This window comes from Trifolium pratense, linkage group LG6 (genome assembly GCF_020283565.1).
Source record: "Trifolium pratense cultivar HEN17-A07 linkage group LG6, ARS_RC_1.1, whole genome shotgun sequence".
Taxonomy (NCBI): domain Eukaryota; kingdom Viridiplantae; phylum Streptophyta; class Magnoliopsida; order Fabales; family Fabaceae; genus Trifolium; species Trifolium pratense.
In genome coordinates this window covers 7223691-7239384 of record NC_060064.1, presented here as the reverse complement: position 1 = coordinate 7239384, position 15694 = coordinate 7223691, and the positions used below count along the sequence as shown (strand labels likewise).

The window sequence follows — 15694 nt, the reverse complement described above, 5'->3', positions numbered from 1 at the left end:
ATGTCCGAAGTAATTTGAGGGTTAGATTCTAGAAGTTTCAAGCATCGTTGTTGTTGTTGTTTATTCACTACTACACTATCATTATCACAGATAGTCTCATACAATTTAGGGCTGGATTTGGGACTAGGTGTTGGTGAAATGGCATGAGAAATAACGATCATTGAAATGGTGAACAACAAAGATAAAAATGTTGACTGCGCCATTCTTTGGTTTGTGATGGATGATGACATTGACATTACTCAAGGTTCTTAATTTATAGAATTATTATATGATGAAACCCTCTTACAATTTTTTTTTTTAAGAAGTTAAATTATTCCATTCAAATTGACACCAAAGAATCAAACTTGAAACTTTAAGGAGAAGTGTACTCTCATGTCTCAAGCTAATACCACCGAACCAACTTAAGTGGGTTAACCCTCTTACAAATTAAAAGACTTGCCTATATTTTTAAAAATTACAGTACCATTTTTGAAAATTACAGTACCATTTAAAAGACTTGAATGCATATGCAACTTTTAACTTTATTTATAAGAAAATCAAAATCATACATTAACTAGATAATTAATGATCAACAGACTAATTATAATTAAGTAGCCAATCATTCCCATCAATGTATGAAACATTTATATATGAGATTGCTTCATAATCCCTCAGTTGTCTTGCATAAGAGACTCTAGATGTATAATTTGCACCAAGTCCTATACAATGGTACTCCCCAAAGAAGACACTCCTGTGTTAACAAAAAAATAAAATTATGTCAATAATGTTTTAATATTAAAAAATGAAATAGATAAATGTGAAAAATATTTTATTTCAGTACATTGTTAGTATAAAGTTGTTTTACATTGTTAATCAATCATATCACCATATTATTGAAAATGTTTGACTTTAACTGTAACTATTTTTGAAGTCGAGCATGAGCAGTTGTGGTTTAATTTGTCGATATTCCTAATAAAGTACGATCGGGGGAGGGGGGGTCTGCTAGCAATGTTTTATATGAGACAATTCTAGTGTGTTGTCTTGTGGGCCGGACTCAGTATATTTTTGTCAAAATCAGCATAAGCTCATAAAATATACCGGTGTAGTCGACAATATAAAACTTTTTACACTGACGGTATGAAAATTAATAATATGTGAATATAGTAATTAGTTATTAACTGATCTCTAGATGGATCTCTCCAATCATTCCATCCCTCAGCAGCAATGACATCAGACATGTTTGTTGTTGAAAAAATGACTGTGGCAAATGTTCCCCAAGCTCTTCCAAGCCACACTTTTCCACTTCCAACAATGTTGCAATTCACAAAGGAAAAACCTGTCTGTTCCTTCAAAGATTGTCGTCCTTGAGCTGTGATTGATCCACCAATGCCAACCAAATCTTGTTTTGCTATAGAGTTTATAGTACAATCCTGTTATCAAAACTTAATTAGTCATAATAATTTAACAAATTAATAATGTGTTTGTCGATCGATAGATAGACAGACAGATAAATATTCGTATTAATTACCTCATAAAGCGATCTAGCATTTCCAAATATGAAATCAATGGATCCTTGAATGAAACATTCCTTAAAATAGTGTCTCCCATTGTCATCATTGAGTGTGTCCTGCGCACCATAAAATCCACATCCATAGAATGCCGATTGATCGCCAGTAACTCTCAGTGCCACGGCCTGTGCCCCAACCTCTCCCGGTGATGGTGGAGGAGCGGTGTTCTGTTCATTTCATACAATCCAAACGGTTAAAATTTCACCATGCAAATATGTTACATATATGCAAGTATGAATGTTAGTAAAATACTCTTTTATAAATGTATGTACTTAATTTTGACATTTTATATATCTTCCAAGATATTTAGTACTTTTATTACAACTATATTTAGGAAAATATCATAAATGTATCTAGTCATTTGCAATGTGACTTGCTACATGAACAAATTTTGTAAGAAAGAGACTTATATTGAATAAGTAGGACAATTTAATTAATATTGAATAAGTAGCTAAACAAATTGCTTACCTTAAAGCTAATGTTATAAGCTGTGAACTTAGAAGCAAAGACTGCAAATGAGTAGCTATAGGAAGTTCCGCCAGTGGAATTTGCAGTGTCATTCCATTCTATAATTGTATTAAGATACCCTTGACCTTGTAGTATTATGTTTGTTTTGTTGGCTTGGACCACTACTTTCTCTCTAAAGATTCATCAAATATTTGGAGTGAAATAGTGAGTGTATTATATTACTATAGAGTATTTATCTTTTATATCCACGGTGTACATTTATTTTCATAAATATGTGAAATTACATTTCAATTATCGAGAGAGAAAAAAGTGAAACTACATTTCACAATCTTATCGCGTTAAAATATTATTCTTAAAACGTGTTTATATTAATGTTAAAAGTTAAAACATGTTTATATATTGATAATTTCGATAAACAAATGAATATTGAGAAAATGATAAAAACAAAGAATATCAACCTGTATGTACCAGAGTTGATTACGATACGAGTGATATTAGAGCTAGATTCAGGAACAGCGTCAATTGCTTTTTGCACGCTAGAAAAGTTAGCACAACCCTTTAAATCAACGGTAAAAACCGTGGTCGCATAATAGTCTAAAATTAGCTTGGAAGTCCATTTAGCCTTATCACATTTTTCCTTGTGCCTCTTCCTATGATGATGTTTCCTACTCGCAATATTTGTTATAAACAAAGAAACAAAATCTTGAGCACCACTTAGCTTTATAATCTTGCTCAATATGCTAAGTTGAAAACCAAAAATACTTTGAGAACTACTAATGGAAGTGTTAGAGGTATTGGAAAGTGGTGTGGTGTAATGAACAATAATGATAGAAAAGAGAAAGATGACAAAGCCGGAAAGCCAAAAGAGGGTTTTGTATCTGTTGAATCTCATGTTTGAGTTTTATGAATTGGTTAGTATATAATATTTGTGTATTAAGGTCTAAGAAATGGGTTTTGGGAGGATGGGATAATGCATGGATTAGTGAGGAATGCTTTTATAATGTATATGTAAAAAGGGTGTGTGTGTGTGTGGTAGTGATGCATGATTGGAGTAGGAGGAAAGAAAGGTATGGGTCTCTATTGTAAAAGCCGGCTTTTAAAAGCATTATGGATGGATCAATGAAAAATGATGAATTTTGGTGGTAAGACAAAAATATGCTGTAATTAATTAGACATTGGAAGATGGACACGCTAAGTAACTTAAGAAAGATTGAAATTAGAAAGATGTAAAGATAACAAAATGAGAGTTTTTTGTGTGCCATTCATTATTGGGTGGTGGGATTGGGACTTGTTGATCAACAGTTTATTATTTTTTGTTTCATTTTAATTAGGAAATGAGGTTTGATTAATCTTACCTTCTAATGCACCATGTGTTCAGTTATATTGTACACTAACTTTGAATTGAATTCAATGCACTGCCTACACTAAGGCTTTGTTTGGATTGGTGGTATGAGATGGAATGGAGTGGTATGTGGTGGTATGAAGTGAAGTTCCATTGTTTGGATTCTTTAAAAATGAATGGAATGGAGTGGTATGTGATGGTATGGATTCCATCCCATTCCATCATTTTCTCTTATTTTTCTTCCCCTCCAATTTGGGGTGTATGGGATGAAATACAAAATGTCCAAACAATGGAATACATTTTATGCTCCATTTCATCCCGCTCCGCTCCATTCCATCTTATTCCATTCCGCTCCATTCCGTTATGTACCATCAATCCAAACATAGTCTAAAGGACGGTGTATGTATCCACAAGATATCTAAGCAAACACTGACAGTTACTGTATTGACTATTTTGTTACCCATCAACTTATAGGCAGGAGTATGCTTAATAATAAAAATAAAGATACACTACTTTCTTGCTCTATGCATTTCATGAACTAAAATACTAATGTGCTGTGTCAAAATTATGCTCAGTACATCAAACTACACTGGAACTGGAATATCAGAAACAATGTTACGCCGTGAAATTTCTGTGTGGGCAACACATTGAACTAGTAGAACCTGTTATATCTTATTAAATTATATACTTTGAGGCACTAATCCAAGGTCAAGAACAAGTGTTTTCTTAAAAACTATAACATAGAAAACATGGGATCATAAATGATTAAACAATCAGAAGGAATGAGTCCAATATCGGCTTCAAGTAGCCGACAGTCTATATACACACACCATCTGAAAGCAAAATAAATAAATAAATGGAGGTGAGAAAGCCAGCGGGTTTCCTCATTCATGATTGATTTTTTCTTGCTAAAAAATTGTCAGGGATGATTATTGATGATTCGACATGGAGGCACCATTTTATGAAGCATATTTGTCCCTTGGAAGGTCACAAACTGATTGCAGTTCCTTCTGTAGTTGGCAAGCTGCAGGACAATGGAAAACTCAATAGGTGTCGTGATAAGTAATTCGGATAGTTAAAATATCAGCCCCAGAAACATAATTAAATCCAAACTTCGAAAAAATGTTAGACTGAAAAGTGGCAAAAATGTCAAATAGCTACAACCTGGAGAGCAGTAAAACAGATTTCATACCTGGTCTGGTTTAATCTTGCTAAACCCAAATTTATCGGTCCAAATGGACTGTGCTTCTTCTGCAGCTGGTAGCACAAGGTTCTTTACTTTCATGAAAGCCAATAGCCTCTCAATGCAGGATAAAAGTGTTTGGAAGTAGCCCTATTTGAACCGGAAAAAATATAATTTTAATTAATGCAATACCACCAAGTCATCGCCGCAAGTGATCACAATACACAGCAAATCAATCAAAATCTCAGCACAGAGATTCAATTAAATAGAGAAAAATGTATGATGCAAATAAGGCAGAGGACCAGTAATGTCTCACCTTCCCATGGTGACTGTTACTTGTTGCAACTAAAGGAAGTTCAGCAATATCAGTGCCGAAGATTCGAAGCATTCCCGCAGATACCACAGATGAACTTCAATATCAAAGAAACAAACTGTCAATAATATCGTAATTTGTACGTGTCAAATAATAAAAGTTACAGACAGAAAACCACTTCTTACTTGACTATCAGTAATGCACAATACATTCCTCCAAAGTCTTGCCCCTGTACACTCTTTCTGTATATGGATACATCAATTCAGATAAAGGTAAAAACAATAAATATTAAAAAGAAAAATGAGACAAAACAAATGTGCTTTAAAGGTAGTTTGTTACCCATAAACCATTGCTCGAATAAGGTCGCGTCCGCTAGCTGCATCAACTATAGGATCAAAGCATTCCTGAAGCAAGGGAAGCTTAAATCACAAACCCAACTATTGTAATATTACCATAAAACAAACCCAACTATTGTAATATTACCATAAAGCAAGGGCATATATATATAAAGCTCATAAATATGGTGAAAATGTTGGGGGGGACTTATAAACAAGTTGAGAGTGGCTTAAGCAACAAATGAAAAGACCAGTAAAGTGGGTTGAGGCAAAGGAATCTAAAATTTCAGCAGCATGATAATCATCATAAAATCATATTGTCAATGTATAGCAAAGTGCATAGAAGCCAATAGATTGCTTTGTCAATAAGAGTGCTTTAGCAGGATTTCATATAGTGTGATGGCCACTACACTGAAAAATTATGCTAGATAATTTATTATTTCTACTACATGTAAAAAAAATTATTACTTATTAGGAATCAAAAGTCATGGTGGCTTACTGACATTGTCTAGACCAATTTCCAATGTTTTGAAAATCAAACAGGTCATTGAACTGGTAAGGGCACCAACTCAAGGTTGAACCGTGGTTGAACCGTTTTTTGAACAGGTAGTAATAAAAACACATGGTGACTTACTGACATTGGCTAAACTACACTTTTGGTCTCCTAAGTTATTTTTAGATATCACTTTGGTCCCTTAAGTTTTTTTGTGTCAGTTTAGTCCTTTAAGTTACACATGTTAGACACTATTAAAACCTTGAGAACAGAGGCAAAACAGGACTGCAAGTGCTGCGAAGAGCACAAAATGCCACGGGTAGTCAGGAAATGAAAAATGTGGGGAATCTCCAATAGGACACAGGAATTTTCAAAATCACCAATAGGGACCGTTATTCGCCATGATGATGGCCACTTATTCAAGACATGGCATCATACACAACAAAGGGAGCAGTAGTTCTAGGACATTCGACACACTCTGGTGGTGCTATGAAATCCATTGACTTACTACCCAATACATTGCAAAGATTCCCCAAAAATGGTTCATATATAATTTGTCCCGTCCACCCATATATATTTCAGTCCCTCTTTTCTAAAAATGTTCACATTTGGTCCCTCTTTACCTGGGTCATATCAAGTTATGAGGCACAGAGCACCACATCATGAGTGACCCATAACTTCAGAAAAGTAAGAACACAAAGAAAAGGAAGGCAAAATTCAGAAAAAAAGGTAAATTCCAAAGCAACTCCATCATCTGTTGTGGAACAAACATGGACAATTAACATTCCACAAAAATGGAAACATAAAGGATTATAACGAATTGAGAAGGATGGGCAGAACTTACATGAAAGATAGAGATAGCCTCCAAAAGCAATGGTCTAGTTTCGGGAGAAGCGTTTTTTCCACTAAGAAGCCTCCATTTCACATCGATATCATTCATGGGATCCAATCCTTTTACCTCTTGCTTTTTCTTTATAACAGCCAATAGAGATTCAGGGAGTCTCTCATACCCTCTAACTAAAACGTTCTCCAAAGTAGAATGTATTCTCGTGCAATCATTGCAGCAAAGCCAGTTACCTTTTGGCAATCCCTGTAATTAGTTACACGCATATGCTCAGAAGACAAAAGGGAAGTTGGTGCCTAAACTAAAGTATCCATGTATTAGCAACAACTGCACACCTTTAGAAATGCCATCTTGTGATCCCTCAAACAGCCAACATGATACTCCTTTTCACACTGCAGCAATAGTGGGGGGCAACATCAAGTTGGCTCAGTAAAACAATACAAATCCCTAAGTAGATAATTCATATATGCATCGATCACTAAATCATTGTAAAAGAAAGGGTTAAGTATGTTTTTGTTCCCTATAAAATGGTGACCTTCTAAGTTTAGTCCTTACTTAATTTTTATTATATTTTTAGTCCCTGGAAAATTATTATGCACTCTGTTTTGGTACCTACTGTTAAATTAACTTGTATTTTTGAATGATTTTTTCGCAAGTATGTTTGGAACATCATTAAAAGTTCCTCCAGAAAAAACGAGCTTAAAATTTGATTTCTAGGTCATGATTTTCATTATTTTTATCTTTAACTTTTGCCGTTTGAAAAATTCATATTTAATTCATATCATGTTAAAAAATTCTAAATTTTAATCAATAAACTTTATATGATATTTTAAACATGCCTATGAAAAATCATTCAAAAGTTAAAGAGTTTAATGATAATTAAACAAACTTAGTTTTAGTAGGGACTAAAACTATGTAAAATAAAAAATTTATAGGGACTAAAAATATAATGAAAATTAAATAAGGACTAAACTTACAAGGTCCACATTTTATAGGGACCAAAAACATATTTAACCCTAAAAGAAAAAATAAACTCTATGTTAGAGATGCCTTTGTACGGACATCAAAACTAGAGTGCATACCTGATCACAAAATATTATTGTGCGTGGACCAAAGCCAGATCTGCTGAAGCCAACCCCCCTGCATGCACAAAAAATTCTCTTCATATAGTATATCTCATAAAAATCACAAATATGAAGTACAGTGAAGCACGTCCACGTGGTGACTGCTGCCAATAAGTACAGTGAAGACAAAAGCCAAGTCCATAAAACTAAAATGGTTTCTAATCTTTACAACGTTACCTGCATAAAGCACACCCACTAAGCTCAGCATCAATGTCTTTGACTATGCGAATGCATCTCTTGGTGATTTGCTCAATAGGATCAACTCCTTCAACCCTTCCAGCAGCAAAAGCATTGACATTGTATGCGACAAACTTTTCCCTCTGGAACATGTTTTGGCAAAATTGACAGTACCATTTACCACGTGGAATACTCGATAGAGATGCACATTCTGTACATTCCAAAAATCAGAACATAAAAGTTCACTAATGACTATCTTTTTATTTACCAAATAAAGCAAATGTTGAAGTTATAGGGTTAATCTTTTAGGTAAGCGGGAGGAAAAGGAATACTAGGAATGATAAAATTATTTATATGGCATGATAGTCATATAAAAAAACAATTAAATTATAGATGATAGTCATATAAAAAAACACTTGAATTATAGGTATCAACAACCTATCGTGATAAATATCTTCATAGTTCTCGTTACAAAAGCAGATGAATAAAAGGATATATAATGGTGAACAAACATGATTCCACATTTCACACAATGGTAGCAACTGGCAAATAGATAATTTTCTCCATCAAATATTTTGTAATGTGTAGCTAACCTTTATGAAAGGCTCTTGGGCATCCATCACAAAGCAACAGATTTCCACCATCCCAACAAACAACGCATAGATCATCATTGTCATTTGCAGAGTATTTTTTGCCTTTTGAGAGAGATATTGATAATTCATGGAGAGACACGCCATTTGATGTGTAAATGTATGCATAACTGCCCAAAAATTGTGCACTTCCAATAAAATTCACAGGCTCGAACAACAAACAGGTCAAGTAGTTGCTTAATATCCCTCCCAGGCTCCCATCACCCCAAGATAAAAAGAAAAGAAAAAAGACTCACGGTTTCTTGCGAGAAGCCCAGCCTGCATGGACCTCAAACTGTGAGGGGCTGATCTGCAGTGTTAAATATTGAAAGGAAATTATATACAATTTATTTACTCTCGAGAAATTCCTACAAATGTACAAGCTAAGTGTGCGACTGAGAATACCTCAGTGTTGCAGCATCTGCAAACAATTCCAGAGCCCCTTTTGAAACCTTCAAGCAATTTCTGTCAATCAGAATATAACCATCAGCAGCAGCATAATGGACATAATACAATAAATGTTGCATCAAGCGCAAACAAACCTGTCCGCCTGCATAATAAGCTACTTCAGTTCCATCAGGCAATCCATTTTCCTCAAATACTAACTTGTGCAGCCGATGATCCCTGAAAAAAATACAATGGATGACAAACAAATAATGGTTAACATGATAAAAACACTACAGCTGTTACCCACAAGTGGAGAGGGAGTATTGAACTAACTTCTTAGTTATCTTCCATTGACTATTATTTTGTGGAGATAAACAATTTGAATTTGAAGTGGTCTTCAACTTTACGGATGATGACCTGTAATAACGCTTGATTAGAATAAAAGGGTGACGAAAAATTATTTGATTGTAAACAATTATCCACAAGCATATTATTCTAACTATATAAAGGGTGCTAAAAAATTAAAGGTAGGTACAAACTTCTTTTCCGTCATCGGCGTAATTTTCTTCTCCAGTAAACTGGGCGCAGAAGCACTCTTGGAAGAATTTGAGCTGCGGACCCTTATTGATGACCTTGATAACACAGTTTGCAACACGTAAGTTAAAAGAAAACAACAAAGCAGACCACTATAAAGAGAAAATCAATTCATGGAATCCAAGAAATTGAAACATTGTAAACTCATGCATTGGTCAGTGAAAACCAAATGTTATGCAAAAACTATATATTCGTTTGATATATATGGGATGGATGAAATAGATATGAATACTAACTTTGTTCTTTTCTTCTTGTGTATCTTACTTTTTGAAGAGATAGACAGCTCAAAAGCACAGGATGACTTGGAGGCCAGCACTGGTCTAGGAGACCTGAAATATTGTTATTGAATGATAAGAAAATATAAATTAAAGAGGAGCAAAGGGAGATCTCAGACACATCTTATTGCACCTTTGGGTTTAGACAGGGACGGAACCAGAAAATAATGTTGAGGGTGGCAAACATTTAACACGTGATAAACAATAAGTAATTTTGACTGTTTTGTCAAAAAAAAAAAACTTAACTTCGACAATTAATAATAGGCAATTGAAATATTTGATTCTTTAGGTTCATTGAATAATTATGCATCTAGTTTATATTACAAATTAAATACATAATTTATTTAAGGCTCAATTGCGTATTTAGTCTCTTATGTTTATTTTATGTTTCAATTTAATCTCTTATGTTTAAAAAGTTTTAAGTTGGCCCTTATGTTATTGATGTCAACATAAGTTCGTCCTTTTCGTTAAATTGAGTTAATTCTTTCTAATTTTTTGTTAAATTTTGAGTTAATTTCTTCTAAAACTTTCACATGCTACGTATACCCTCTTGAGTTTTCCGCACACGCAAATCCATTAGCCATGTAGACCATTTAAATAAAAATTATTTGATCAAAAGGACCAACTTGAAACTTTTTAAACATAAGAGACCAAATTAAAACCTAAAATAAACATAAAGAACCAAATATGCAATTAAGCATTTATTTAATGCACCTAAAAATTAATTGTTTCTTATAAAAGAACAAGTTGCGTAAAAAATAAAATAAAAAGATCATGAGGGAGTATTATACTATATTGTTATGCATTAATTTAAAAGGTGTATGATTTATTGTACAGGGGCTATTAGCTTTTTTTCATTTGATTTTTACAGGGGCGACTACTAAGGTGGAGTACTATATTATTAGGAATACATGTGATTATAGGGTGGCGACCGCCCCATATTTGATATACCTAGTTCCGTCCCTGGGTTTAGAGACTAACTCAACCTATTGAACATAGCATTTCTCTTAGACTTTGGGTTTAGAGACTAACTCAACCTCATAAAACCAGTTTGTAACGTGAAGATTGCTCGAGCCTTATAAGCACTAATTAGGCCATATCTAGGCAATGTGGGACTAAACACACACCCTCACTCCCAGCACAACGAAGGTGTCAGAGGCTGTAGTAAAGCCAACTCAAAGTTGACGCAATTAAGGCAACTAGGTACAAACTGCAACTAAGGCAGCTTTCCAACACACACTCACACATAGGGTGATAAGCCTTGAGCATGGACAACGTGGGGTGGCCTAACAATGGCTCTAAGATAGACTCTAATACCATATTCGAGCTTGAGCTTAAGAACTAACTCAACCCTACAAAACTAGATTATATGAGGATTATCCAAGTCTTATAAGCACTACTTAAACATATCTCTAGGCAATTGGAGGCTAAACACACACCCTTACACCCAGCACAATGAAGGTGTTAGCAGCTGCATAAAAAACCGACCCAAAGTTGCTGAAATTAAGACGGTTAGGTGGAATCATGTAACTATTGGTAATACTAGACTAAATTTCTAAATTTCTTGGATTATACTAGAAATTTGAATGCTACTAGTTGTATTATACTAGACTAAATTTCTTGGAATCATGTAACTATTGGTAACAGCAGACAAAAATTCACCAAAATGAGAATTCAATAGTGCAAACCTAATTAATCAATGAGGGAAAAAAAAGTGTTAACATTTCTGTAGTGGCCTGCTCAAAATGTGTTGATTGAACCATCAAAAATCAACTTAATACAAAATTTCTCCATGATGCAGGTCACTGAACATGAGCAAAACTTGGGTAGAAATGACTTGAGTACCTGATTCTTTTGCCAACTACATTCTTAGCAGTTTCTTCAGGTTTACTTGATTCTACACAAGAACAGCATATAGGTCCCACTCTTTTCATACATGAAGGAAAACATCCTACGAGTAAAATAATGATATCAGGAAACACTCAAGGCAGTCAAAAAGAGAAAAGAAACAATAAAGAAAACTATACAATATCTTCCAGTAATGTCATCACACAAAATCAGGATCAGCATGACAACTGTAAAACAAAAAAATAAAATAATGATAATTCTGAATAGTAGACGCAAAGCTTACCTTTGCACCTTTTACAAGTAAAATATTTTTCCTCGGGTGCTGAACAAACGAAGTTTTGAATTGTTGCCTCCAAAGCATGCAGAGGAGCTCCCCTGCACGCTCTCAACAGATCCAGCAGGCTCTTCCCATTTTCAAGGCAAATATACTCTACTGCTCTCTTATATTTTTTGCAAGCATGGATCTCAAACTGGGAAGGTGGAATAACCTTAAAAATAAAATAAAAATTATGGGGCGGTCTCAGACCCAAGAAACAAATGGGTAAGCAAAGACACAATTACAACTCACCTTGCGTCCATTACAGAGACAGCATGAACATAATATTCCTCCATCTCTTATAACACCCCTTAATCCTGGAGCCTGTAATAAAAACATATCAAACTTGCAATACTAAACGCCATGGGCAGTGAACGTATCAAAGCACCGTATCTTTAAAAAACAGACCACCAAAGAGCCCCAGTGTGAAGCTTAATAACATAGAAAAAAAATTGCACACGATCAAATTACTAGATGCTCAAAGAGCTACTATCTAAATCAGTAATATATACCATGTTGGCATGCGATGTTACAACTAAGTTAGTAATGCCATGTTTGGGGTTGAAACTAATAATAATTCCTATTAGTAAAAAGGTTATTGACTAGTAACACTTATGCCATCTCCTAATGCCTCAGATAATCAGTTACTCAACTCTCAGCAAACGAAAAATTAATCCACTTTCCATTTTAACTTAAACCTTCCTCCTAAAATTCAATAATATATACAATGCTACTAGAGTTCACTTTGCATTTAAAATTTACAATCTATTTGGGTTATGCACTAAATTTGGAAAAGTTTTTAATCTATCTATTCTATGAAAAGTCTTCTAATAATGTGACAGAATTTGACTTACATTAATCACATTCCATCTTGACTAGTTTATTTCAATATAGCTTTCAGAAACAACTTAGAATAGAAACAATTTAATCACATTCCGTCTTTGATTGTTAAAATAGTCTATCGATATAAATAAGTGCTTAATCACACTATTTATCATCCTTCTAGTTTTGATTTTTCCCTAAATGCAAATTTTTTGTTTAACAATAAGCATATCAAAATGAACCTTATTAATGCCGCCAATGTAAACCACAGAGACACCATCAAGTAAACCAGTAAGAAAGAGCTCCTTGACTGTTTTAGGCTTCTTATTGACCACAATCTTCTTTGACATTTTCAACTCCATCTTGTTTCTCGAAACAGGGAATGCACCATCAATTTCACTGGCAGCCACAGAAGCATGCTGTTCTAACTCTGTCACTATCTCCTCACCCTCTTTCATTGCTGCCGATCGCGTAACCCGCTTGAAACTCCTATCAACTTCACCACTTGCAATAGCAGTACCCTGCTGTTCTAAGTCAGTCACCTTATCCTCACCAGACTCAACCTCTAATTTCATATTTGATCGTGTAAGCCGCTTGAAACTCTTCACAGACACCTTACCATTGCTTTTACCACTTGCATTTGCAACAACAGCAGCACCTTGTTGTTCTAACACATTCACCTTATCCTCACCAGACTCAACCTTTTCTTTCATCCCCGAACGTGTAATTCGCTTGAAATTTCTCACTGGCACCTTACCATCATCTTTATTAACAGTTCCAACTGCTTCACCTTGTTGTTCTAACACACTCACAGTCTCCTCACCGGACTCAACCTTCGCTTTCATAGCCGATCTTGTAATCCGCTTGAACGTTGTCACCGGAACCTCATGAGGCTCAGTCTTCAGCTCATCATCCCTACCAACCGTGCAGCAACCGATTTCATTATCCAATTCAAGCGGAACCTCAGCATTCTCCTTAAATCTCTTGGAATCAACATCTTTGGAAAAAGTGTTACAAGAAATGAGAGACCTCTTGACTCGAGTATAAACAATGCAACCATTGACAGTAGAATTTTTCCGTTCGTCGTGAGACTGATCAAGAGAAACAGTTGTGGATTCCGATTCTGGCTTGACAGAAGCCTCCATGAGGAATTTCAGTGCGCGAAATTGAGAGAAGGAGAAGATCAAGAAAGTGAGAGATTTGCGCTAGGGTTTGAGAAGTTGAATTGAATTGAATTGAATTGAATTGGAGATAGTTAGCTTGTGAAAGAAATTAGGGTTTTTGGATATTTATTAAAACCTTTAGCGAGAAGAAGAAGGAGGTGTGGGGTCCACTATTTTCTTGCTGGCTGGCGCAAAGAATCTAGGGAGGGAATGGATAACTATATAATATAACTACTAACGAGGACAGACAACGAGTAGTATCTTGTATTCTTGTGTTCTTGCTATTTATAGACCTTTTATTTACCCAAAATAAAACACTATTTTTTTCAATAAAAATATTTACCCAAATCTTTTTTTGACGCAAAATATTTACAAAAATAAAATCTATTTTCCTATAAAAAAATAAAATAAGGTATCGTTTGTCCCGGCTTTTTTTCCTCTTATTTATAGTTTATGCAAATAACTTATGCAATTTTTATATATTATTATAAGTTTGTCAAGGTAGTTTATGATAAAATAACTTATAGAATTACAATTTTCACTAGTGTGAACTTATAAAATAGCATAAAACTTAATTTATATTGCATAATCTGTTTGCATAAGCTCTAAAAAAAACTGGGTCAAACAGACCCAAATCTATATCTATACCTATATATTTACGACCTGTTTCCCAGGTAGCCACTTGGCTGAGGAGTCACTTTGCAATCTAGAGGTACTTTGTTCGAAACTTGGCACTAGCCAAAAAAACAAAAAAAAATGTACTTTTCATAATACCAATAATACCCTTGATTTTTTTTTACCGGCAAAAAACTTTTACTATTAACAAACTCACCATAACATAAAACATGTTTTTTTTAGCAACAAAATTTTTTTATTAACAACTCATCATGACATAAAGCATGACTTTTTTTTAAAAAAAAATTGACATAAATGACATAAATTTACATAATAGATACATAGTACATACAAACAAGATTTTGTGTTAAAAAAAAAAACATCGAGTTTTTAGCACGTATAAAGAAATTGATGTTGTTCTAAATATTAACTCTAATGTCATTCTTATCATAATATATTCGAACGCATGCAAATTCATAATTCTTTGTTTTCATCCTTTTCTAAAAAAAAATAATCAATTCGAGATTGATGTACTGGCCGGCTAGCCAAGCTTCCCTTTCTTCTTCCCTTAGATGCGGCTCGAGGGGTACTTTTCTGCCTCGACCGTTTTTCACTTCAACCCGGCCATCAAGGTCATAGCTTATGTCCTTCGCTTCTTTGCAATCAGATGTACTTTCAAAAAATCCTTTTCTATAAAAAAATAATAATAATAATAATTAGCTTAATTTCTCTACTGCATTTTCTAACAAAAACATTTGATGATTTGATGAATCTTTAGGGAAAAGGTAACACACATGCGTAACACACGCACACATGGTTAAAAGTTTTTCGTACACGCGGTTAAAAAAAATTTGTCCTTATGAATATAGTGGATTTTGATTTTATCACTAAACATACAAATGAGACATTTTCATTCTCAAAAAAAATTATGTTTTATTTTTAGTCCTTAATGAACAGATTTTTGAGAAAGTCTCTTAAATGATTTCCATTTGTTTTAAAACCCTTAGTATCATAAAATTAAAATTATAAATAGGATATGGTATTTTAGTAGTCGTAATTCAAATTTGAAGTTGAAAGTTTGAAAGAATTCAGACTAACTTTGACTCTGCAATTTTCATCGGCTAACAATCATATCATAAATCAAAGAGTGATAATATCCAAATTTGTAATATTATTAGGATGGTTTAAGCAAGTTAAGTTCAGATAAGTTATCTAAATG

At 34.1% G+C, this 15694-nt stretch overlaps 2 protein-coding genes across 3 annotated transcripts; both read right to left on the bottom strand.

The window, feature by feature from the left end:
* Nucleotides 1-238: 238 nt before the first annotated feature.
* On the bottom strand, nucleotides 239-2984 carry LOC123892710 (probable pectinesterase 15). Its single transcript, XM_045942562.1, has 5 exons — nucleotides 2474-2984; nucleotides 2016-2187; nucleotides 1508-1714; nucleotides 1159-1409; nucleotides 239-730 (listed from the first exon to the last, which is right to left on the bottom strand). Exons 1-5 carry the CDS (start codon nucleotides 2905-2907, stop codon nucleotides 577-579), a joined length of 1218 nt encoding a protein of 405 aa, XP_045798518.1. The 5' UTR covers nucleotides 2908-2984; the 3' UTR covers nucleotides 239-576.
* A 1026-nt stretch (nucleotides 2985-4010) lies between these two features.
* Nucleotides 4011-14119, bottom strand: LOC123888631. 2 transcript variants are annotated; one of them, XM_045937724.1, is made up of 20 exons: nucleotides 12940-14119; nucleotides 12128-12199; nucleotides 11843-12047; nucleotides 11557-11662; nucleotides 9673-9765; nucleotides 9382-9474; nucleotides 9176-9259; nucleotides 8998-9079; nucleotides 8861-8920; nucleotides 8713-8765; nucleotides 8420-8586; nucleotides 7827-8037; nucleotides 7608-7665; nucleotides 6861-6917; nucleotides 6526-6771; nucleotides 5193-5257; nucleotides 5039-5095; nucleotides 4857-4950; nucleotides 4550-4690; nucleotides 4011-4381 (listed from the first exon to the last, which is right to left on the bottom strand). In XM_045937724.1, the coding sequence occupies exons 1-20, from the start codon at nucleotides 13840-13842 to the stop codon at nucleotides 4277-4279; spliced, it is 2952 nt and encodes a 983-aa protein (XP_045793680.1). In that variant the 5' UTR covers nucleotides 13843-14119; the 3' UTR covers nucleotides 4011-4276. The 2 variants fall into 2 exon arrangements, with proteins under 2 accessions (XP_045793680.1, XP_045793681.1); XM_045937725.1 differs by having other exon boundaries at nucleotides 9385-9474; nucleotides 12940-14088.
* Between the last annotated feature and the right edge of the window lie 1575 nt (nucleotides 14120-15694).

What these genes read in the sequence shown, in the direction of transcription:
- LOC123892710 (XM_045942562.1), bottom strand. Translation starts at nt 2,907, where the DNA reads ATGAGATTCAACAGATACAAAACCCTCTTTTGGCTTTCCGGCTTTGTC. An exon ending in CTTATAACATTAGCTTTAAG is followed by an intron (nt 1,715 to 2,015) that starts GTAAGCAATTTG and finishes TGAAATGAACAG; the next exon opens with AACACCGCTCCTCCACCATC. An exon ending in ATGCTAGATCGCTTTATGAG is followed by an intron (nt 1,410 to 1,507) that starts GTAATTAATACG and finishes TTTTGATAACAG; the next exon opens with GATTGTACTATAAACTCTAT.
- LOC123888631 (XM_045937724.1), bottom strand. Translation starts at nt 13,842, where the DNA reads ATGGAGGCTTCTGTCAAGCCAGAATCGGAATCCACAACTGTTTCTCTT. An exon ending in AGTGGGTGTGCTTTATGCAG is followed by an intron (nt 7,666 to 7,826) that starts GTAACGTTGTAA and finishes TTGTGCATGCAG; the next exon opens with GGGGGTTGGCTTCAGCAGAT. An exon ending in TGTGCATTACTGATAGTCAA is followed by an intron (nt 4,951 to 5,038) that starts GTAAGAAGTGGT and finishes TTGATATTGAAG; the next exon opens with TTCATCTGTGGTATCTGCGG.